A 25,128-nucleotide genomic window follows, 5' to 3' on the forward strand; every position below is an offset into this window, starting at 1 on the left:
AGCTATAGCTAATCCTAAAGTAACCACGTATGGGGGGCGAAGAAGGAAATCAAGTTGGCGATCCTTCCGGTCCGTCCGTTCACGTGGCAGACATGAAAATTAAGAAGCATCCGATTTCGTTGCCGCCGCGCTCGATTTTCCAAATCGGTAAATTCCGATTTCCAAAAACCTTCCCAAATTCCCATCTCTCTAACTAACTACATGCAATCATCTTCATCTTCATCACTGTTTCAGCGCCAGTTTCTCAGTAATCTGATCACTTTCCAGCTTTGAAGATCGACGATGGTCCGCTATCTACCTCTCCACCATTCCGCTTCTCTTCAGCTTCCTCTCTTTGCATCATCCTGCACGAGAGCTGCTTATTCCGTTGAGTTCCGGTACTTTTCTTTAATCTACTGGCGCAGTTCTGCTTCTTTCAGTAGTTTCTTAATTTGCTTCTTAAATCGGAAATGGAGCTGTCTACAATGCCGTCCTAATTGATATGGAGTTCTATTGGTTAATTTTGTTTGTTAGGTGTTATTGGCTGTGTGAGGCGCTTAGGATGTTTCTTTCTGTCCTTTTGACTTTATTTTCCTTGTTCGTTTGATTAGATCGAAGCCGCAAGGGAAGCTAGCGCCAGGAAGCAGCAGCTGCAGCCAAGATATTTTTAGTGAGGTACGGATGGTGATATCCGCTGCTTAAGTTTGATTGCTTTCATCTTGTGATGAATGTTATTGTGTTTGCTAGTGACTTGGCCGAACTTTTCTGCTTAGGTTAGATAAAGCAGGGAGGCGTCAAGCTTTGCACTGTATGCGCATTTGGTCGTCGCGATCAAGAACGTGTGCTGGAGGTTCATACTCTTTCCTAATGGACGTGTTTATTTTTCAGTTCCATCGTGTATTTATTGTAGGGAGAATGAAAATGATGTCTGCAAATTAAAAAAGAAAATCTCATACGATTGAGAAAAATCATCACGGTTGGAGAGGATATTAATATAAATTACAATAGATTTTGGGATGAAAATTAGTTCAAAACCAACACAAGAATCCAAACTGATATCTACTGCCACATCTTTGGGACTTGGAAAATGAATGCGGGATATCCAACTTTTAGATGTTTGCGAATTAAGCAGTTACTTTATTTTCAGAATGTGAAGCCATGTCTTTACTTCATGGACTACTTCTCTATGGTAAATGATATTCCATTATGACAGTAAATAACAATTTCTGCCAAGATCGATAGGGAGAGAAATGAGGACGTGTTTTCAATTTTCCTTTGCATTATGTATAATAATGTAGGATGCCTTTGTATGGTTAGAAGTTGCTATCTGTTTTTGGTTTTATTTAAGCCAAATATGTCATGTTACCTGGCAATGAATGCTATCAGCACCCTCCATTTAACATGGCCCATGGTCTCTGTTTCAAACATCAGCAAGAAGCTCCTGAAAATTTGGACACTGGCCCGATGTTGAAAATATTCCCAGGCCAAGCATTTCCATTGGGCGTTTCAGAAGTTGCCGATGGGATCAATTTTGCAATTTTCTCACAGCATGCTACATCTGTCACCATTTGTTTATCACTTAATGAGAGGTGCGTTTCTAACTTGCAATATGTAATGGGATTAAAATCCCGCATATAAACTTTTTGCTTTAAATTTGGGTGCGGTGCGATGCATTTATTAAGATATCAGCTAGCAACATGTAATGGATATTTATCATCCATGAACAACTTCCACTGGCTAGCTTGTGGTTGAAAGGATGTGATGCTTGGGATGCAAAAGTTATACCAATTGAAGTGGCCTCTACTTCTATCTTCCACATTATATTTAAATCAAATTTCAAATTCTTCTCTCTCTCTCTCTCATGGTGCTTGAGGTTGTCTTCTTGAATATTTGTTTGAACTGTCAGTTTAGTAGTAATATCAGCATTCCCCCAACACTACCACCCCCCCACACCACCACCACCACCACACACACACACACACACACATCTTTTTCCTGTTCATTCATTCAACTCCAAGCTTTTGGTGTTAACATGGCCTTTCAGGATTGATGATAGAATGCTGGAGTTCAAATTGGACCCTGATAACAATAGAACTGGAGACATTTGGCACATTTGTTTCCAGGTTGGGCAGGAAAAATATATTGATCAACTTTTGCAGTGCTGTTGCTTTAATCTAGAGTCATCATTTTCCGTCACTGTAACTTATTTGGAATCTCATGTTATATACCTTTCTAGTATTTAGAAGGTACAACACATTGTTTTGTGGGTTTTTATTGTTGCATGTGATAATGTGGTGTTACTTTCTGATCTGTGGCATTTTGCTTGTTGGCAATCAGAGGAAAGGCTTCTAAGTTCTAAGTCATGTATTAAAAATTCCTTGATAAGTTCTTGGAGTCGCTTCCTTTTTAGAGGGCAAGGGAGTAGAACTAGTGGAGTCACTTATGCAGGCATGGCTGGACATGACTTGGACCATCAGAATCAAAATTCATATATATTTGAGAATCTGATTAGTTTTCTACCTTGCAGTTTTGACTAATTGGTTTCACAGTTTACCTTATTATTCTCCACAGCCCATTTGGCTATTCTGTACAAGGAAAGCCCTCATCTTCCTTGATTCTTGCAGGTTTTAGCATATTGATCAGCTTTGATAATTGACTGTTTGATTCAGCCTGATTGTTGAATAGAATTATGGAATATGGTTCAGGCATTTGTTTTAAAGATTGATATTTATTTATTTATTTGTAGTTCATATATCCTGTGGCGTCAATATGGTATTCAGGGTCATGCAGCTCCATTATGCTTTGCATGCTCTTTCTTCTTCCATATTTGTTAATGGTAGTCATGCTGATTTTAAGATGTAAATAAATGAAGTCACTTGTAAGCTGAACAATTAGTGGTCAATAAGTTCGAAGGTGGAATAATAGTTGCATGCACATTAATCAATCACCTGTCAAAAAGAGTTTGAAACGCACAAGCAAGCATGGAAACACACATCAGTTCTTCTTCTTCCATTTTTTTCTCCTTTAAATATTATTGTTATTATGTGGGGAATGGAGGTAATCCAGAGGGCATGCATATACCAAAGTAGTTCTATCGTTTTCTTTCCGTTGTGATGTTGGTTAGTTAGATAGATCTCATAGACCTTTGTTTGAGTTTTCTCCTTCTCTGTTTAGTTTACTTGTGAAGAAAACGATCCAATTCATGTGTTTTACAATTTTGATAATGCTCTTTGATCAGGATTTACCTCGAAAAAGTGTCCTATATGGTTATAGGATTGATGGTCCGCAAGGTTGGCATCATGGGCATCGGTTTGATGGCAGCACTGTGCTCTTAGATCCATATGCCAAGTTTGTTGAAGGTCGCCGATACTTTGGGGGTGAAAATAAGTCATCTGGTTTTCTTGGGACTTATGATTTTGATAGCTTGCCTTTTGATTGGGGAAATGACTATAAGCTTCCTAATATACTAGAGGTAGAAGTTTCTTATCTACTGCTAGAATAATTTTGAGGTCCATGCACAAATATATATGTTTGTTTGTTTTTGTTTTTGTTTGTGTGTGTGTGCGTGCGCGCACACACACGTGTTAATGTTTAAGGTATATCTTTTACCTGAATAAATGCATTAACACATTTGTCTATGAAGTATAACTGTATAAGACAGAGATTTAGGAGTGAAATACGTGTGTTAGATTTTCTTTACCCAATTACTACTTTAGATTGCAAGATTTTACCGTGACAATATTAATTTGGGAATTAGGCTGTCTTTATTTAGGATTAGGGCCTTAGAATTCATTTGGAGAGCTTTGCTTTTGTCCTTGTTGCCAATTCTGTGATATTTACTTTTTTATTTTTACTTCTTTTAAAGCTTTATGGGACTTGAATCATCTTTTGTGGTCTTCTTAGAATATTTGGTTAGAAAGAAATGAGATAACCTTTTGGGGTATTGATATTTTATGGGAGGATCATTAAGCTTTGGCTCATTTTAATCTCTCTCTGAATTCCTGTTCGCAAACTTCTTCTTTTCTCTTTTTCTTTTTTTACCGTCTTGATTACCAACATTTTTAGGTCCTTGTAATTTTCTTTCTCAAGTCCCGGTGGCTTTTAAGTCTTATTGTCCTCTCTCTCTCTCTCTTTCTCTCTTTGTGTTTTACTGCCTTCTTTTGTACTTTCATTTATCTCCTTGGAACTCAAGGATATAGTTGTACAACCTATAAAATAGATATTGTTCAAGTAAGGTATTTTGTACTTTCATTTATCTCAATAAGAACTATAAATGAAAGTGTTAGCTTTGTTAAAAATATTTACTGCTCGTGAATTCTTCCACTGCTTCTCCAATACGGTTTTATTTTTCTTAAGAATATTTGTATTTTTGTTTTAGATCTTGACATACTACGTATTTTCAAACTTATATGCAGAAAGATCTTGTAATATATGAAATGAATGTCCGTGGATTTACAGCTGATGAATCTAGTGGCTTGGCTTCAAGCACACGGGGAAGCTACCTGGGTGTTATTGAAAAGGTAGAGATTATTGTGTTAAATCTTAGTGTCATGCTTTCCTTTTTCTTTGCCTTGTGGGACGTTACAAGTTCTAATTTCGCAAGAACCGTGATGAAAGTATGATTGATGGCACATACATTAATTCTGTTTGTATCTGCTTTTAGTAGAGATAACTTAGCAATGGTGTAATGATTTACAGCACTATATTCTCGATCATAGTAATATCCTAGAGAAGGAATGACTGTTGTGCTTGTGCATATAATATTGCAGAAGCTTTTAGGCTGATGGAGAGTTGTCTTTGTGACATACTATTATCTTTTTTAAATAGGAAACAGAAATTATATTGCCCCAGAGAACAATTGGAAAAGAAGAGGATCGGGAGATATCTCCCCACATGTCCAAATGGGTTACGAAAAGGCCTCCCAGTTGGCAAAGATATGCAAAAAAAAAAACACAATTACAAAATTCAGTGGAAAGGAAACACCAATAAGAAAAAGTTTTCATCAGGTCCTAAAAGGTCTACTGTGCTTGATTCAGTCCCCTTGAAATTCTGTTGATCCGTTTTGAACCACAACCTCCAGAAACTGGCGAACATGGCATCAGACTATATAATTCTAGCATGATCATTGAATTGAGTCCCTAAAATAAGTTGAGCGAAGGAGCTATCAAAAGTCTTGGGGAAATGAACAATTAAGGCTTTATGACATACTACAAAAATAAGATTTAGCATGTTAAGACATCAATCTGTTTTAGCTTTATCATCAGAGGTGATGTAGATGTATGGATGGCCTGGAATTTTGTTCCATTTAGGCTTAAATTTTTTTCTTCAAACAAAAAAGAGAAACTTAAAGTAACTACATTTGGTTTAAGGATGTGCTGGAAGTAAGGAATATGACCATTGTCCACCGCAGTTTGTGAGTGCCTAAACCCGGAGTTTGGTTGATTTTTTTTGGTCATAAATAATTTAGAACTCTTAGGTGTCGTAGAATCTTGTCAGCATATCAGTTATCTATGGGAGAATTGTTCTTTTGTTATGTAGCAATTCCTACTCCTATTGTTTATATTTTGTCTTCTTTGTTTAAACATAGCTCAGTGTAGTTGATTTGTTTTGGCTGATACAGTTTACATTCTAACTTCTTCTCTGGGTGACAGAATATACTAGGCCTTTTTGGCCATTGTTTCTTGTATTTTCTTCCTCTGTTATATATAAACCTAGGGTGCAAACAGTATTTGTTGAAGATTAACAGTGAAATAGTTTCTCTCATTGCCCCTTTTTATACAATCATTGGCAACAGAAGATTTCTGTGTTAATGATTGCCTTTTGCTAATAAAATGGTAAGATCCTGAATCTACAAAGGAAATGATTCATTTTCCATTTAATGCTTTGAAAATTTACCAGTAGTTCTCATTTTTCTTTGCCTCTTTTGCAATTCCCCTTCTATAGTGATCTATATATCTAATCTTTTACCTTTCCAATTTTTGAGATCCCACATCTGCTGGAGCTTGGTGTCAATGCAGTTGAATTATTGCCTGTCTTTGAGTTTGATGAGTTAGAGTTTCAGAGGCATCCCAACCCCAGGGATCACATGGTAAATTTTACACAATAACTTGATTATCCTTTATTGGCGATTACTGAACATCGTCATTATCTTTGTTGTGAAATGCTTAGATCAGAGGTCTTATACCACATTCTTCATTTAAATTGATGGTACCCACAAGTGTGAAAAATTGGTTCTTTGGTTTTTTTAGGTGTCATGGCTATAGAGATAAGGAGATCTTTGTACTTGAAATGTTGATTTTTAGATACTTTTTGTGAAAAGAATTTCAATGAAGGTTGTTCTGATAAACTTAATCCCCTCTAAATGCCAAAAAGACTGAGACTAGTGGCTCAACTTGCAAATTCTGATACCCAAACACCTAAACTAATTTGTTCCTCTTTCATGTCTTTGTGGTTGGGGCCCATCATGTCTCTATTATCCATACTTCTTTTTTGTGATGATGATGATAAATCTCATAAAGGTATGCGATTCAATTTTATGGTTTAGAAATATGCCAGCCAAATAAAATTTTGAATGATAATTTGTATGAAAGTGAACTTTATACTCCACTGTCACGTTCTTTTTAACTTGGCCTGTATGCCTACTTTTCCTTAAAGATCAATATGTGGGGCTACTCCACAATCAACTTTTTTGCACCAATGAGTCGATATGCTAGTGCTGGTGGAGGACCTCTTAATGCTTCGCGGGAATTTAAAGAAATGGTTAAAGCCTTGCATGCTGCTGGGATAGAGGTAAATCATGTACATAGATGTGATTTTACATCTGATTTTGGTCTCAGTCACTTTGTTGGCAGTAAATTTCCTTGATATATAATCTTTATTTCATTATGGAGTGAGGTCTTTTTCTTGTTGCAGGTCATTTTGGATGTTGTGTACAACCATACTAATGAGGCGGATGATGTAAATCCTTATACTACTTCATTTCGTGGCATTGATAATAAGGTGTTGTACTCATCTCTTTAAGTAAGTTTGCAAGTTTACATGTTTTAGCTTGGGTAACTTACTAGTTTCTATCAACAGTAAATGGTATGTTTGAATTTTCTAAATTTCTCATTAACTTCTTTTGTAGGTTTATTACATGTTGGACCTAAGGAATAATGGTCAATATTTGAACTTCTCTGGCTGTGGTAAATTAGTTTCTCTTGGATTATGCTTATACAAACAGAAGCTTTACACTGAATGCATAACTCTGTCTCTTCAATTTACATTCTTAAGTTAAATTTTGAAACTAACTATAGTAGCTTTCTTTGAGTTTACACTTCACGAGTAATTCTAGCCCCAGGCCTCCTGTACTTCACTTATGCTTGGAGAATGGGTGGACGGAGTTGATTAAATCTTCATGCAAGATAGGATGGTATTGGGTTAGGGGTATGCCTGGATATGCATGCTGTTAGCTGGGGAATGGAGCAGTTAAGATGACTTTCAGGAGAGACATTGGAGGCTCCTAATTCTTTCTTGGTCCTTTTAGTTAATTCTATCATATTTCTTCGTATAGGATGGGCTTTCATTTTCTACATTAAAATGTCAGAAATACAGTATTTCCATAAGGCACATAAATTCATGGACTAAATCTTCTCTTTTATTTATTTATTTATTTTTAAGAAGTAGGGAAAAGGTTCAAACGGGAAGTAAGAGAGACATTTAATTCATGTAGCATGGAAAATCCCCTGTGGAACTTGTGTAGATTGGACATTATGTATGGTTGCTACAAGGTAGCCTGCTTGTGTTCGAAGAAATACATTACAGGGCTCCTACAAAATAGCCATACCTTATTTACTTGCTCAAAGAGAAGATCTAATTTTGGGGGTGGGGGACGAGAGTTGATGTAAGAGGACTACTTTACTTACAGGCCTTGTACTTGTATGTAGTTGCTCCTGGCAATTAATGCTGATAGATTAATTGGGATATATTGCCATTATTATATAGTTTGTTGGCTAGTTAGGTAAGTTACTGCTTAGCCAACTGTATTTGGTCAGTGAGAGATGCTATTAAGTTGACGGAGAGGGCGCAATTGTCAGATTATTTTGGATTCCAAAAATATACAATTCAAATATATTACATCTTTTCAAGTATTTTTGTAACAAGAAACGAAAATTTCAGCCATTGATGGTTGAAAAGTTACAACATGTTGAATAAAACAAGCTCCCATTTGGAGTGGAGAAAAAGAACCATTCCTCCTAAAAATATATGAACATTACAAAAAAGAGAAAAAAAAAAAAAAAGGCCCCAAATTGGGATAAATATCATTTGTTTTAAAATGTCAATAATCTATGAGTAGTCTTGAGTTGATTTCCTTTTTTTTGCAGGCAACACCTTAAACTGTAATCATCCGGTGGTGATGGAACTAATTCTTGACAGCTTAAGACACTGGTATAGGCTTCACACTAGCTTCGTCAGAAACTTATTGGGAAGAAATTGACCTATTAGACTGTGAAACATGCTTTTCAGTTCTAAATATGGTTTTGCACACGACCTTTTGTTATTATGTTATTGTTTTAATAAGAAGTTTTTTATCGATATATATGAAACTTACAAAAGAAAGGGGCAATAACCCCATCCAAAGGAGTTAAAAAGACTTCACACCTAGTCACTGCAAGAAACATAACACGATCGAAAAAGCTCTCAAAAGATAGCTCTTTGCCTACAAAAAGAGGGTGATTTCTCTCGAGTCTCGATCCAAACTGACCAGAAGAAAGGCCTGGTTAATGTTCAAATAAAGAAGCTCTTTCTCCTTTTTAAATGGGTGCCCCAGCAAATGAGCAACAGGCACAACTTTCCTCATACGACCTTATAGTTTTAAGTATGTAATTTTTTGTCATATTCTACCATGTACATACTCCATTTTATGCTGCTTGAAATTGGAAAACTTCATTTATCCGAAGTCGATTACTGCTGCATTGGATTTGATGTGTTTAAAAAGAAGAAAAACAAAGGAAGCTTAGAAATGATTGTTTGCCCCCTTTGGTGTGTTCATTATCCTTTATCGGGGAGGAACCTAGTAACCACTAGGTCCTTAAATGCAACTCTGCTGGGAGCAACTTTTTAAAGCTCTAAACTTAAAAATTTGTCTTCGGGAGGCTTTTGGAAGCTCTAATTATGTGGTGCTTTAAAGGTAAAGCAAAAATTCTTTGTGGGTGTGTGGCTCGGGCTCTTTTGTGGGAGCTTTTTGAAGATGAGTCTAAGCCTTTTGTTGATTTTTGTAACCTTGTACAAGTTACTTTCTTTTTCATGGACTCTTGGACAAAAGGTTTTCTTTTGTAATTATAGTCTTGCTCAAATCCTCCAGAACTGGGAGGCTTCGTTGCTTTAGTTCTCTTGGCAGAGGGGCTTTTCGCCCTGTCTCTTATACACATCTAGATGTGTATAAGAGACAGCTCTATGCCCTTAGATTGTTCTTTTGTGATTAATACAGTTTCTTGTTTCGTATCAAAACAAAATAATGGTAATAATAAAAAAGGAGTTATAGATGATATCTTGTAACTTAACTACATTTTTGTTTATCTTACGACACTCAATTTCAGGGTAGTTGACTATCATGTAGATGGTTTTAGATTTGATCTTGCTAGTGTTCTTTGCCGGGGAACGGATGGTGCTCCACTTAGTGCTCCCCCACTCATAAGGGTATGTAAATCTGTGTACGTGGCTTTTTGTTAACCTACAGACATGACATTTTATTCTATATCTGGATGGAGAGAAACTAGAACATTTTGCACAAAGAACCCATTGCTGCGTCTATTTAACTTTGTGGGTCTTTTCGATAAAGTAGCCTGTTTTTAGTTTCTATTTTTTGAAGTCCAGCAGGAAAGGTTGTATAGTCAATGGAGGGATGGTATAGTAAGTGTGCATTTGCTGAGAGTTTGATAGAGACCACTAGTTGTAAAAATAGAGAAATGGGGACTGACTGGTAAGGTAAGATTGATAATTTTGTGACTGTTGGGTTTTTGAATTCCTTGAGACTGTATTCATCTTCCTATAGAATTTCAAATCTCTTTCCCTTCATTCAAATTTGCAATCTGTAGAATTTCAATCCTGTAATTTTGCATACTACTATCTCTAGTTACTTATACATTCTATTTCTGGATCAATCAGGGAGGGAGTGTTTGGGCCAAGGAGTTGTGGGAGTAGGAATTGGTAAGTGTGGAGTTGTGAACTCTACTCCTTGTTCGCCCAAGAAGTTCGTGGGCCCCACGACTAAAAACATCAATTTTATACTTTTTAACTACTTAAACTATGGGTCTTAGGAGTTCCCAAACTCCACAAATTTCACAACTCCTTAGAGTTCACAACTCCACTCTTTGTCCCAAACACCTGTTATCAGAGAAGGAGGTCTTGTGTTCACACCCCTAGAATTTTATTTCCTTCCCAATTAATATCGATTTCCACTTGTTGGGTCTTCTATATATTTCAAACACACAAGTGAGGGAAAGTGTTACAAATGTTGATATAATATTAAGTTTACTACCTTGACACATCAGCTTAAGCTTTTGGGTCAATCGATGATTTAACATTTTCTATTGATAAAAAGATGTTAAAATATCATTTTTGGTCCCTGTAATTTTAGTTTTGATTCATATTATTCTTGTACTTTCAAATGTTTAATATTAGTCTTTGTACTTTCAATAAATCATAAATTTAGCTCCTATTGTTGTTCAATTGTTGATTTTTTTTTTTTTTTTAAAATAGTCAATATTAATTAACATTCTCTTTATAAAATTTGAAACTATATTCACATGGTGTCTTGTCTTTCATGAAAATTATTATTGATATTTAACAAATTTTGATCAAAATTAACTTTGAAGGACGAAATTTAAGATTATTGTAAAGACAAGGACTAAATTTGGACATTAGAAAATACAGGGACTGAAATATAATGGAACCCAAATTACAGGGACCAAAATGGTATTTTAACCATTAAAAAAAAACACAGATTTTCTTGTCAATAGTTTCACACAATTGTTGTCATTGATATAATAGTGGCCTTCGTTCTGCAATTTTTGAAAGACAAAATTCTTGATTCTTCTGCCGTCTTGTTAATCTTGCAATCTAATTAAGTGTATGTTTGGTGTAAATTTAGCCGTCTTTATTTGCTCTGTAGATATCATATTTTCCTCTTGTCTGTTTCATTTTATCTTAGCATGTGTCAGGTAGATATGGCACTAGATTTACATCTTTTATTGTTTCAGGCGATCTCAAAAGATGCTATTCTCTCAAGGTGTAAAATAATTGCAGAACCTTGGGATTGTGGAGGTCTTTATCTTGTTGGAAGATTTCCAAATTGGGATCGGTAGCTATCTCTTTCCCTCTGCATTATTGATTTTGAGTTTCAATATATCTTTTGTTAGAGTTACATGTCAGAAATATATATATGTGCATGTCTTTTGTTTGATTACCGTTTATCTCAGAAGCTTAAGCTTAAATTAGTGATATTTAACAAGTGAGGTATGAGTTAATAACTGACATATGATATGAAATATGTGATATGTTCTTATTCTTTTTTGTATAGTATATTTTAGGGAAAATTGCACAAACCACCCCTAAAGTATGAAGTTTATTACAATTACACCCCTAAATTTTTAATTTTATCAATCACCTCTCCTAGACTTTGTAAAATGATGCAATCAACCCCCTTGGGTTAAATTGGGTAACTCAGGCATATGTAGGAGAAGAGCAAATTTGTCATAAGAAAAAAACTCTTTGCTCAGCATTACAGAGGAATCAAGGAGGAAGAGGAAAAGGTGACCAGTTTAGTGAAAATAGGGAGAAGAGAAGATACTTTATCGCTAGAAGAAATGGCAGAGAGAGTTTGTGCAATGGAATAAAAGTATAAGCTCTCTGCTTCGACGTGATTCAATGCTTCTTCACCAACCAAATTAACCCTTTTATCATAAAACAATTTGGGGCTTTTCTTTAAAATGTAATACCCAATTGAAGGCACATATTTTCCCTACACAGCGTTCCCCTGTAATCGAAATAGGTCGATTCTCAAATGCTAACTCTAGCTCAATAAACGAAGAAATTACAGTAAAAAGATACTTAGAAATAGAGTATTGGCTTTTAGGGATATCATCTTTTGTTGTTGCAATGCTGAAGGCAGTTCCAATTGGGTTGTCGAGAAATAAGGCCAAATCTTCGGTTCCATGAGCCGGGATTGGGGATTAGGGAAATGGGTTCGATTTTTTGTTTGTGGAAATTGATTCGCCATGGACCGCACTCGAAGAAATTGCCAACCATGGAAGAACAACCAGGGCCGCCTTGAAGCCAAATTAGAAGAGGGGTTTTCGAGAGGGGGGAAATCGGGGTTTGGGCTTCGTAGAAGGTGAAGAAAATGGCGGATCGGTGGTGGGATTGATCGGAAGATAGCCAGATTTAGTGGAAAGAGCTTCAGGCGGGAAAAATGGCAGCGATGAAGTGGATGGAAATGGAAATGAAGCAAAGAAGAAGAGAAGAATACAGAGAGAATTTTAACCCAATTTGCCCTTCTCCTACGTATGTGTGAGTTGCCCAATTTTAATCTAAGAGGTCGATTGCAACACTTTACAAAGTCTAGGACAGGTGACTGATTAAATTAAAAATTTAGGGGTGTAATTGTAACAAACCTCATACTTTAGGAGTGGTTTGTGCAATTTTCCTTAAATTTTATTGAGCATCGGTTTTTTTTGCCCCAAATTTAAAGTTATCTTTTAAAGGCTAGTCAAGTCCTTCAAGGCTGTTTTGTAGACATGTTCTTGATTGTAAATGTACATATGGTTAGTTTAACATTTAATGAATATTGTCTTGTTAGATTAGTTTATTGTTAAGCATCCATCCATTTTTGGTACATTCATTCATGCAGGTGGGCTGAATGGAATGGAATATACCGTGATGATATCCGGAAATTTATTAAGGTAATGTTGAGTGGGAACAAAGTTCTATTTCTTTATTTCCATCTTTTTCCTAACTGACGTGTGAGTCGATATTGGATCAAATAAGTAAACATGGAAAGGAAATTATTTTCATAATTATATAATATTTTTAATGGCTCTTAATACTTGTATAATTTTGAAGTGCAGGATATAGACAGTAGTGTCATGTTCAATAAAGTTCTTGCTGAATGTGTGTCAATGGAATATTTTTATGAAGAGGATTCTCTGATTTGTGGAGACTGGACTCATGATTACTTGAGTAGCTGATGCAAATTAAGTTTGGAAAATCTTCAAAAACCCCAGTAATTACTATATAAGTGATGTGGCAGGAACTTAAGAAAACCAATTAATTTCATTAATCTGATTGAAATTTCATGTTTTCGAGTGAAGGTGGGCATAAGTAGGTGATTAACTAATGGTAAAAACTTGATAAACAGGTAACTCAATTAAACCCCCAATTGTCTAACTTTGCAGTAAATATTAGAATATTCAGTAACTAACAATAGCCCATATACAATATAGTACATCAAATTTCTTCCATCTAGAAACTTGTCTGAGTATTAGGATGCTAATTGAAAACTATCAGAAGGATAGTACTCTGGAGGATTAGCCGCACTGAATATGGGGGATGTGAAACCCAGCTGGTAACTCTACCCTACTGGCTGTTCTTCCCTTTGAAAAGACATATATTTGATATGATATTAAACATTACTTTCCTTTAACTCTGAAGCCAACGGTAACAGACCTTAATAATTTTTCTTAAACCTTTTCCTATATTAGGGTGACTGTGGCATGAAGGGAAGCTTTGCAACTCGAGTAGCTGGGTCTTCTGATCTTTACAAAGTAAGTGTTGGTGTTTCTTTCAAGTTATCCTTGTTGAGAATAGTCTCTAAAAAAGAATTATAAACACACACACACACATACATATAAACTGATCTTGGTGAGAACAGAATAATTACATTTCTTTGGTTAGAGACAAATGTGAAAGTTTCTTGTTGCACGGTTGTATATTGTGATATGGGATTATGGTGTGAAATGTTGGCTATGTTACTTGGCCCTTGGTTGTATCCCTGCAATAAAATGTTGGTTTTAATTGTGTAGATCACTCTGTATCTTCATAATTGTTTAGTACTTAACTTCTATCTTATTTTATCAATAGATATATACAAGCTCTTTGAATGTCTTGTTTACGCTTTTCACTTTTTCTACAGGTGAATAAGCGTAAGCCTTATCATGGTATTAATTTTGTTATTGCTCATGATGGATTTACACTTCGTGATCTAGTTTCTTACAATGTCAAGGTATGTATGGTTTTCATGTACCAATTTTTTTTTGAATTGATCCTTAAATCTGTAATCTAACTTTATGTTCTCGTTTGTGTAGCACAATGATGTCAATGGAGAAGGTGGAAATGATGGAAGCAATGATAACTTCAGCTGGAATTGTGGTTTTGAAGGTATGTCCAAGTGGCCAAACTTTTGGTTGATTGTAGTTTTTTATTTTATTATTATTATTTTTCTAAAGTAATCTATTGGTGTATTGCTAATTAGTCAGTTGAATTGGTGTATTGCTAATTAGTCAGTTGAGTTCAATGTAACATTGCTTTGTTACAATACTCAAAAATACTATCAATTTATTTTATGTTTTTTTCAAAATGAATAGAATAAAAGAATAAATAACAGACCCAACATGGGCCTTTCCAGAGTGATGAAGGATAAGAAGAGAAAGAAATCAGAGATCTCAAATGAAATGAGCTGATTAAATGGGGCATCTTCAACGTTATTATTAATTATTGCAACATTTTTTTGCTTTAAGTTAAATAGAATAGATTTTACTATACTCTTTACTTGAGTTGTGTTTCCTTGAAGTTTTCCAAACTTGCCTCTATAAACGTTAGGTTTGAACATTAGAAAGCCAAGAGCCCCGAGACAATAAAGACTGAGAAGATTGATTCAAGAATAAATTTTATTATGGGTTCTATTGTAGAATTAAGACCTAACCATTAATCGAAAGGCGATGAAAACGAGGGAACCCGTGAATACATAATATTCTAAGCAGAGTTTCTTACGGAAATTCCCCTGCTGTTGGTGAGTATCACGACAATCACAAGCTTCAAGCCAATGTTCATAGACATGCTGGGAAATATATATGATATTGTTAAAAATTTTAGGATGTTATGTTTGTCATTAGCAAGTGTAGTTAGTGAAAAGTGGTTATAAATATTGCTAGTTTTCTCCTCTTCTCATGGTCAACCTAGACTGGAGGCCTTCACTGAAATCAGTTTGATGACTTTAAGTATGAGCAAAATTAATCTGAAAACAAGTGCTTTAAACAATCAATTACAAGGAGCAAAGTTCAGAGCTACAACCTTACCTGAACGGGATATGTTCTAAAGTAAAGTTTGGAGCTGAAATGTGCACAGGAAATAGGAAGGGCGATGGAGACTTGATTCATGAAAGAATTGGAAGATGTCCTGTAAATTACGAACTGTCAAAGATTTGGACATGTCCAGTGTTAACTTTCCCCAATAAACATTTTATTAAACAAGCGAGATTTGATGTTAGTGACTGCTAAAAATAGAGAATAGGGAAGAGAAGAACAACAAGATTACGTGGAAACCCTAGTGCAGGGAGAAAAACCACGATATAAAATCTTTTCTTATTTGTTTTTAAAACTGATACACTAAATACACAGGGACACACTGTATAAATAGACAGTAGGAAACCTTAGGGGTCTTACACAATTACTTAAATGCCCCTAGGTTAAAAACCCTATTTCCAACACTCCCCCTCAAGTTGGTGCATAGATATCAACAAGCCCCAACTTGCTTACACAATAATTAAAATTTTGTCTCAATAACCCTTTTGTAAGTACATCAGCAACTTGTTGATTCGAAGGAATATAAGGGATGCATATGTTTCCACTGTCCAACCTCTCTTTAATATAGTGTCTGTCTATCTCCACGTGTTTAGTTCTGTCATGTTAAACTGGGTTGTTTGCAATACCGATGGCAACTTTATTATCACCAAATAATTTCATTGGAAGCTCATTCTCTTGCTGGAGATCTGATAATACTTTCTTCAACCAGATTTCTTCACAAATCCCTAGACTCATGGCCCGATACTTTGCCTCAGCATTACTTCTAGCAACAACTCCTTTTTTCTTTACTTCTCCAGGTGACTAGATTTCCCCAGACAAACGTACAATATCCAGACATAGATCTTCTATCAACAACAGACCCTGCCCAGTCAGAATCAGTGTAAGCTTCAACAGATCGTTTATCGGTTTTCCTGAACATTAGGCCTTTACCAGGAGTTCCTTTTAGATACCGAAGAATACGTTCAACTGCTATCATATGATCCTCACAAGGAGCTTGCATGAATTGACTCACAACACTTACTACATAAGAAATATCTGGTCTTGTGTGAGACAAGTATATCAACTTCCCAACTAACCGCTGATACCTTTATTTATTAATAGGAATTCCATCATTCTTATCACCGATTTTCGCATTGTATTCTACTGGCGTGTCAACAGGTTTACACCCAGTCATACCTGTTTCCTTTAGCAAGTCCAGTGTATATTTTCGTTGAGAAACTGATATACCGAGCCACTTCTATTCCCAGAAAGTATCTTAGCTTCCCGAGGTCTTTAATTTCAAACTCTCTAGCCATCTCTGCTTTTAGTCTTTCATCCCCAAATAAAACAATGTCGTCAACATAGACAATAAGAACAACTATTTTCCCTGATGTTGATCTTCTTATAAAAAGAGTGTGATCGGAATGTCCTTGAACATATCCCTGTGCTTTCACAAATGTCGTGAACCTGTCAAACCAGCCCTTGGAGACTGTTTCAATCTGTATAGTGATTTCCTCAATCTACACATTTTATTTTTAAATTGACTCTCGAACCCGGGAGGGGGACTCATATAGACTTCCTCCTTAAGTTCCCTATTCAAAAACGCATTTTTAACATCAAGCTGGTGTAGGGGTCAATCTTTATTCACAGCTACTGACAGAAGCACTCGTATCGTGTTAAGTTTAGCCACAGGTGAAAACGTCTCAGAATAATCCACTCCATATGTTTGGGTAAAGCCTCTTGTAACAAGTCTAGCCTTGGATCGCGGGTCGAAATTAAAAGTTGCGTTCTCGAATCGGGCTAGCCTTGGGTCGGACCGGTTCGGGTTGGAATTAAAATCAAAATACCGGGTCTGGCTGGTTTGCCCTGGTTCAACCCGAACCGGTCCGGTTTGCTCCAGATCGGTACTAACCCTAATCAGATCATCACGACTCCTCTGCTCCTTGCCTCCGACGTTGCTCACTCTGCCCTGATAGCTTCGATCGACGGTCAACATCTCCTCGCGGCCAGCCTATTCTTCACGTCCGAGACCACCGACTCTGCCATGATTGTGATAGCTCCGATCATGAATCGTTGGTTCCTCGCGGCCGGCTCCAGCTCCGATCGGATTCTGACTAGTTTCGAAATGGTGATACCCGATCGGCTGAGGGCGATTTTCCAAGGATTATACCTGAACGGCAGATATTAATTCCGGTAGGGCTCTGAAAACATTCCTTTACCGCTGCTCGGATTGCCGTTCTCATGTCAAAACTTGAAGACCCATCAACAGAGGAGGATTGAGGTTGATTCTCTTCCATAACGGCTAGGTTTTCGTCATCGTGCTCTGATACCATGTTAAAAATAGAGAATAGGGAAGAGAAGAACAGTAAGATTACGTGGAACACGACGATATAAAGTCTTTTCTTATTTGTTTTTAAAACCGATACACTAAATATACAGGGACACACTATATAAATAGACAGTAGGAAATCCTAGACCCGGGGTCTTACACAATTACATAAATGCCCTTAGGTTAAAAACCCTATTTCCAACTGTGACCAACAAAAATGAAATTGAGGCTGATTCAGCAAACTAAGAACATGGTATGCAAGAAAGCCACAAGCACAATTCCATCCATCAAGAAGGTTCCAGATTTAAAATGAAAGAAGATTTGCCTTTGTTTTGATGGTATGATTTGGAATAAGTCCAAAATTGGTTAAATAATGTAGAAAACCAAAAACAAAAATAGTTAAGTTGGTTGTCTGCAAGCTCGGGGGGAACTTCTACATGGTGGAATCAGCTTACATTAAGATGAGGTAGGAAACAACTTGAAGCCGTTAAAATAACCCCTTGCATTCTTCTTTCTTGCACTCTATCTTTGCCTCTTGCTTGAAATTTGAAGTGCCCCGTTCCTTCTTCCTTCTTGCACTAAGTCTTCGCCTCATGCATGAAATTTGAACAGCGCTATCAACCCTTGCTGCTTTCTTTCTTGCTCACTCGATCTTGAGACCGTTGACATGCAAATACTTTCTACATGGCTCACTTGACATGCGACCAACAATCTGTTCTATGCCTCCACCTCTCGTGGGAGCATCACTGCTGTGAACAACTCCCATAGACAATATCCAAATTGCTTCTAAGAAAATACGCTGGCTGTAGCTATTGATTTGAAGCCAGTGTTAGAAACAACCTTTACGAACTTGAGAATGACGTGTGTTTCAGGAATGATCTTGTTAGTAGGGACAAAATAGTTGTTAGTGGGTGAGTTTTTTAATGAGGTCACAAATGGTAATGGTAATTACGAATTTGAGTCAGGAAAGTTAAAGACAAGCAAATATTTGGGCAAAAAATTGCAGGGGAGGGAGAACCTCCGGCAGGCTATCAACCTTTGTGTTTTTCTCAGTATTATTACCAAAAAAAAAAAAAAAAGGTCTAGTGGCTGTCAAATCCTCATATTACCAAGCACAATGAGGTATGGAACCTTGAACCTTGGAGCCATCTTGCCAAAGCAAGCATAGCTCAAATGGTATACGAAAGTGTTAGAGACTGTGGTTCGATTCCCCCCTTAACTTGGAACCACCTTCCAACAGATTATGTTTTTAGACAAGAACATGTTAAGCTGCCTACATCCTCATGTGCCTTGCAACATGAAAAAACCTTTCTAGGCAGAATCATACACGTTTTAAACTCAGCTTCATCATTTCCTGATAATAAAGTGTTTTTAGAGTCAATACGTATAAATGTTTTTCAATGCCAACTTATATGACAGGTGAAACGGAAGATACAAGCATTAAAGCTTTGCGCACAAGGCAAATGAAAAACTTCCATTTGGCTTTAATGACATCTCAGGTATAACATTTCCAATACCCTGCCCTCAATAGATATAGTAAGCTTCGAAGTTCATAGATCTGGATGTTCTTATTTTATTTTATTTTTTATTTTTTTACAAAGTTAGATTTAGTAGAGAATACTCTTTTACACACCTTGAAAAAATCATTTCTGAGTTGTTTCTGTTCATCATAGTGAAGCTTTCTGCGTCTCTGGTGGCATGTACTTTTCTTATAATATCTCTAACGTGGTTTTGGAATTCTGTTGGTTCTATCTTCGCTCTATTTAAATTATGGGGACTAACGTTAGTTTCTGTTTGCTTATTTTCAGGGAACGCCAATGATGTTAATGGGGGATGAGTACGGGCATACTCGTTATGGAAATAACAATAGCTATGGACATGATAATGCTCTTAACCATTTCCTTTGGGATCAGGTCTTTGTTATGTCAATAACCTTTCATAGCCCTTGTCAAGTCGAAGTTCATATAATAACTATTTATGTGTTTGGTCTGTAGTTAGAGGCACGGAAGACGGATCACTTCAGATTTTTCTCTGAAGTGATAAAGTTTCGTAGGAAGCATCCCCATTTATTCAGCCGGGAAAATTTTCTAAGCAAGGTGATTTCTCTTCACTTTTTTTTTTTAACCCTTCAAAATATTTTCCCCCGGGATTAACAGAGGATTCATTTCAGAATGATATAAGTTGGCATGAAAGCAATTGGGACAATCCTGAAAGTAAATTTCTTGCCTACACGTAAGCACTCCTGAATTCTGCAAAACTTGAAAATTCATGTTTGTTTCGCTTAGTCCATTATGCATGAGATATAACAACTATTTATGTTTTTGGTCTGTAGTTAGAGGCACCTGTGTGTTTTATGTTTTGACGATTACTACTATTTACAGGCTTCATGATGATAATGGAGAAGACGTTTACTTGGCATTCAATGCTCATGATTATTCTGTCAATGTTTCGTTACCCTCTCCTCCGACAAAGCGGAGATGGTTTCGTGTGGTTAGTTTCTCCCTTGCCATTTTTTTGCTTCTAATTTGTTGATACTTGTCTTTTTCCAAAACTTCGAAGTCCGAAGAATCAATTATGCACATCCTTACAATTTACTTCAGTTTAGTCCATGAACTTTAGTTGATAAAGGTTTTCTGATTTAGTTCTCGTACGTTTAAATTTGAAACAATTTAATCTCTTGACTTCATCTCTTAACTTCAATAGGTAGAATTTTTTTTACAATTTAGTCCCTATCATGAAAAATCTCATTAAAATTAAGTGTCAAATGACTTAGTCTTTAGAGTTTATAAATAAAATTGATTTCCGTTCAGTTTATCAATCTACAGAGGTAAGAAATTTCACTAAATCTTGATAATATTTTTCATAACAGGGACTAAATCGCTACAAATTGTAAAGTACAGAGACCAAGTTATTATTTAGGAAAGTTCAGCAACTAAATTATTACAAATTTGAAAGTGCAGTGACCAAATCGTTATCAACTAAAACTCGGGAACTAAATTACCAAAAATGTTTTTTATCCTACATATTAAAACTCAGTGTACAACACATCCTGCAACAAATCTAGCTTGGTATAACTAATATTCACATTTTAATGCATATTTTTTCAAACAATATTCGTGAATGAAATTTTGTGGCTTTTCGTTTCAAATGCAGGTGGACACAAATCTGGAGTCTCCCCATGACTTTGTACTGGATGGCATTCCTGGGGTTGAAAGCACCTATAATTTGGCTCCCTATTCCTCAATTCTTCTGAAAGCCAAGTTAGAAAACGAACTTTGATCATAACTCTATAATAAATCAAACCATAATGGGCCAGATGACTCAGTTCTGTACAAGATTACCATTGAAATATCACGGAAGAAATAAATTATGTAATCTAATGGAGAGCGTGTAAAGCTAACCTCAACGTGGAATTCAAGTACTTGTTTTATGTTTATAGTATTATTCTTTTTTTCTAAATAGATTGGAATGTTGTTTATTATTGCAATTACTTTCAATAATTGGATATATGTGATAAATCTATGATCATTAGATAAATTAGTGTCGTATCGTGACAACATGTTCTAGAATTTGTCTTTATGAAAATTGTTTCTTTTTAAAGGAGATTGTCGTTCTATGATTTTTATTGTTTTGTCTTTAAATGAATGAAATATAAATCCTTGTGAAATAAAATCTTACCAGATTGTGATTAATATTTTTGGGAATAGAAGTATATTAGTTTTAGCACTTGGTATAGGCAAGAAATTGTTAGGAAAGAACTAGAAGTGTTCTCACAAGTTTCATGAGAGTATTGCTTCAAACTTTGGAAAGATAAAACATTTTAGGTGCCAAAAAAAAAGAAGTGATGAGCCTTGGTGATGTAATATATAGTTGTAGACGATTCTTCGACTACGTCAGTTTCTTAGCAATAATATAGTTTGAGTGATAAAGATCAAACCGGCTACCTGTTCTAATAGAAAGACAGAGAGAATGCTCGGAATATCGTTATTTTAATACAAGATTATTAAAGATGTGACAAATAATGGTTTTCATCAACTATCTCAAGTGATTCATGATTGAGCTCGCTCTCTAATAGAATGTGACAAAAGAAGTTAAATAGAGTTTAAAACCAGTTCTCAATCTAACTATATACTTTGTTTCGTAGCTTATAATAGTTTGTGTCTAGTATGCAAAGTATAGGAAATAGTGATTTGAAATAGTAATATTGTAATAATTATAAATTATAATAATTGAAAACATTAATTATTAAAATTGGAATTCAAATATGAGTCTACTATAATAGTCTACTCAGTCTAATTGAAGTTGGGAATTCAAACGTCACTGGAGTAATTATTCGAAACGTAAATTGTCGTACATTGATTAGAAGTACAAAATTATGATTTATTTGGGTAAACAATATTTTGTATAATTTATGTCTCTGAGAAATTATAAAATATAGTAATATCTCATTTTGTTAGAGTAATATAGGGAGAAAAAACTTAACCGGTAAGATAAGAAAGACAAATAAAGTTAAAGGAGGACAGAAAGATGGTTGTAAGAAACACGTGTCAAGATAAAATGTGGAAAATAATATAGTACGGTTGACAAAGGCATAGGACAGCTGCCCTCTTTCCATTTCTTAGGGGAAAGGGGGTTTGTTTCTTTTTTCTTTTTTTTTTTTTGGGTGTGTGGTGGTGGTGGTGACGGTGACTGGTGCTTTCCTTAACCACTATACGTGGAACGTCACAAGGAGTCACAATGTCGTAATTATTCGATTCCTGCTTTTTAGCTGTGACAACTGTCATCTTAACCGCCACTCGGTGACAACCCAATTACCACTATCAATAGATGCCCCCACCCCCCCTCCTCCCTTTCTTTTATTTTTTTATTTTCTACCACTAGAATCAACAATGTTTTAAACCATTGTTCCTTAAAATACAATTGGACGTGATGCATTGCCTTATGATTGATCTTAAGGAAAATTATTTTGTTGGTAGTTAAGTTTTAGATTTAGTTTCTATTTAATTCTAAAGTTTTTAAAAATGTTACATATTAATTCTTAAATTTTGAGTTTAATTTTAATTTGTCCCATGTTTAAAAAATGTTACAATTTTATCCTTAACATTTGAATTTTGTTTCAATTAGTCTCTAGATTTCAAGATTTAATTTTTAATCATAATTTTTCATTAAATATTCAATTTTCATTTTAGGATTAATGTATGTTAATAAATTTTTAAATAATTACAATATTTTGCTTAATTAAGTATTTTAAAATTAAATTTAAAATTGTACTTCAATAATTATCTTAAATTAATTAAGAGACATCGAGTTAATAATTGAAAGTGAGTGTTAATGAAAAATTAAGATTAAAAATGTTAATCTTAAACTTAGAGATCAAATTGAAGCAAAACTCAAATTTCAAAAAGTAAAACATTTTGAAATTTAGAAACTAAATTGAAACAATAAAAAATCAAGAGTTAATTTTAAATTTTGAATTTAGAGGCCAAATAAATAAACTCAAAACCTATTTTATTTGTTAGGTTGGTGAAAGAGAATTGGTGTTTTACTCTCAAATTTTTGGGGTTTTTTTTTTTTTTTTTTTTTTTATTTTGTCTTTTATTGTTTAAGTGATTCAATTTAGTTGTTTATATTTCAAACATTTTCAATTGAGTTCTATATCCTCGAATGAATATAAAAATTGGTTGTTGGTAAATTTGCGTGGTATAATATTGAGTGAACTAACAAATATTTGGAGAATGAAAAAGATTCATATAAAAACAGAGTTTTTAATTTCTTCTCTAATTTTTTAAGAAATTGGCAAAAATTTTGAAATTTGTTTTCCTAAATGACCTTTTTCTTTTGTATGTTTGTTTGTTTGTTTGTTTTTTTTTTTTTTTGTCAATTTAGTAAGTATTATTTCATATAAATTTATCATTAACCAATTACAACATCCTATTAGAAATCTTGATTTTTGATGTAGTTGCAATAAGTTAACTTTTCTAAATGACAAATTAAAAATAATTATAATTAATACTCAACTCATTCAAACATTCATAGAGACTATACCTTGAGAAAATATTCAAATTTTAAGAACCGAAACATACATTTAACTTTGAAAATTGGTCTAATATAAGTGACGAAAACCAAGGTCTAATTTTGATCTTTGAATATCCTAGTAGTTGTCCATGGTTATTTTAGTAGTAATTTGTTATTCAAATTCTCATTCTTTGCTTTTCTTCCCAACTCCACTAGGCCTTGTGCAGGTATCTAGTTCATCACTTTTAGTGTTAACACCACTATGGCTTGTAGTCCACCAGCTCCCATAAACAAATAGAGCAATCAAACAAAGGATTACTATAATAATGGGTTAATTTTTAGAAATAAAATATAGTTTTGCGCTTTTTAAAAAAATATATATATATAATTTTGCTCGACTATATGAGACTTGCAATATTATATCTTTCACGATAACAGGTAGAATGAGATATTCAAATTTCTGCCCTATTGATCAATAATTCATATGTATGATAATGGTTTAACTATGTTCAAATTGGTTGAATATTGTGTAAGGATAATTTATTTTATCTACATCAAAGCCAAAAAAAATTGTATTATGAAAACGATGGAAATTGTATATCGAAGAAATTCAAGAAAATTAATTAAATTAATTCTTGGTATTCATGTCGATGCTAATTTGATAATGTGCATAAAATTGTATGTGAAACTTCTAGTTCTAATCAATGAATCTGTTGGATTCTTCTTCTTATTATTCTTTGTCCTAGTGCTCCAAGCACAAGGAGGAAGTGGGACTTTCTCAAGAATATTTTTGTGCATTAATGGTGGGACAATTGTGTGGGTAAATGATGAAATTATTTGGCCAAGAATCCCACTGTTCCTTCTAAACTCAACATGATATTTGGGAACAATTCTCTTCTTGGTAATTTAAAATTTACTGTTAAAATATCTGCTATTCCACCTATGTTAAACCACCTTTTTTCCCTACATTTTCTTGTTGCAGTTTGATCATTCTACTTGTAAAATTTCACTATCATGTATCAACAATGTATATGTGTATATATATATAAACTACTATCTTTGTTCGTGTGCTTAAGAATTTGTTATTTACTTTTATATGTACAAATTTAATCTTGGTATTTGGTTAATTGTTTTAGAAAAGTAATTAGTTGATTAAAAATCATATCATATTTGGTCCCTTAACTTTTATGGAAATAACTTTTTATTCCCTTCAACTTTAGTTAATAACGATTTAGTTCTTTATACTTTCAATTTTATAATATTTTGGCTCTTAAATTTTAGCATACGACAGTTTAACTCACATATTTTGAAATTTGTAAAGATTTGACTCTTATCGTGCAAAATATTGTTAAGATTTAATAAAAATTCATACCTAGATAGTTTGGATATAACCTAATTAGGAACAAAGTGCTATAAGCTTCAAATATTAAGTCATATATAATAACTAATATTTAATTTTTGAAAAGTTTTTACCCATTTAATTATTAT

General features: G+C 34.6%; 1 protein-coding gene across 3 annotated transcripts; it reads left to right on the top strand.

The window, feature by feature from the left end:
• Nucleotides 1–6: 6 nt before the first annotated feature.
• Nucleotides 7–21,125, top strand: LOC120084564 (isoamylase 3, chloroplastic). 3 transcript variants are annotated; one of them, XM_039040364.1, is made up of 25 exons: nucleotides 7–147; nucleotides 235–377; nucleotides 591–654; nucleotides 758–829; nucleotides 1,411–1,568; nucleotides 2,024–2,102; nucleotides 3,218–3,451; nucleotides 4,395–4,499; nucleotides 5,963–6,067; nucleotides 6,634–6,768; nucleotides 6,892–6,978; nucleotides 7,106–7,163; nucleotides 8,343–8,406; nucleotides 9,558–9,657; nucleotides 11,220–11,320; nucleotides 12,869–12,920; nucleotides 13,719–13,781; nucleotides 14,150–14,239; nucleotides 14,322–14,394; nucleotides 19,045–19,124; nucleotides 19,434–19,538; nucleotides 19,620–19,721; nucleotides 19,796–19,857; nucleotides 20,007–20,115; nucleotides 20,779–21,125. In XM_039040364.1, exons 2-25 carry the CDS (start codon nucleotides 283–285, stop codon nucleotides 20,902–20,904), a joined length of 2,319 nt encoding a protein of 772 aa, XP_038896292.1. In that variant the 5' UTR covers nucleotides 7–147; nucleotides 235–282; the 3' UTR covers nucleotides 20,905–21,125. The 3 variants fall into 3 exon arrangements, with proteins under 3 accessions (XP_038896292.1, XP_038896293.1, XP_038896295.1); XM_039040365.1 differs by lacking the exon at nucleotides 7–147 and having other exon boundaries at nucleotides 154–377; XM_039040367.1 differs by lacking the exon at nucleotides 7–147 and having other exon boundaries at nucleotides 300–377; nucleotides 753–829.
• The last annotated feature ends 4,003 nt before the right edge of the window (nucleotides 21,126–25,128 follow it).

The sequence above is a fragment of the Benincasa hispida genome, chromosome 9 (genome assembly GCF_009727055.1).
Source record: "Benincasa hispida cultivar B227 chromosome 9, ASM972705v1, whole genome shotgun sequence".
NCBI lineage: Eukaryota > Viridiplantae > Streptophyta > Magnoliopsida > Cucurbitales > Cucurbitaceae > Benincasa > Benincasa hispida.

Coding starts and splice junctions, on each gene's coding strand:
- LOC120084564 (XM_039040364.1), top strand. CDS start 283: ATGGTCCGCTATCTACCTCTCCACCATTCCGCTTCTCTTCAGCTTCCT. Junction 6,979..7,105: donor TTCGTGGCATTGATAATAAG/GTGTTGTACTCA, acceptor CTTCTTTTGTAG/GTTTATTACATGTTGGACCT. Junction 9,658..11,219: donor GTGCTCCCCCACTCATAAGG/GTATGTAAATCT, acceptor TTATTGTTTCAG/GCGATCTCAAAAGATGCTAT.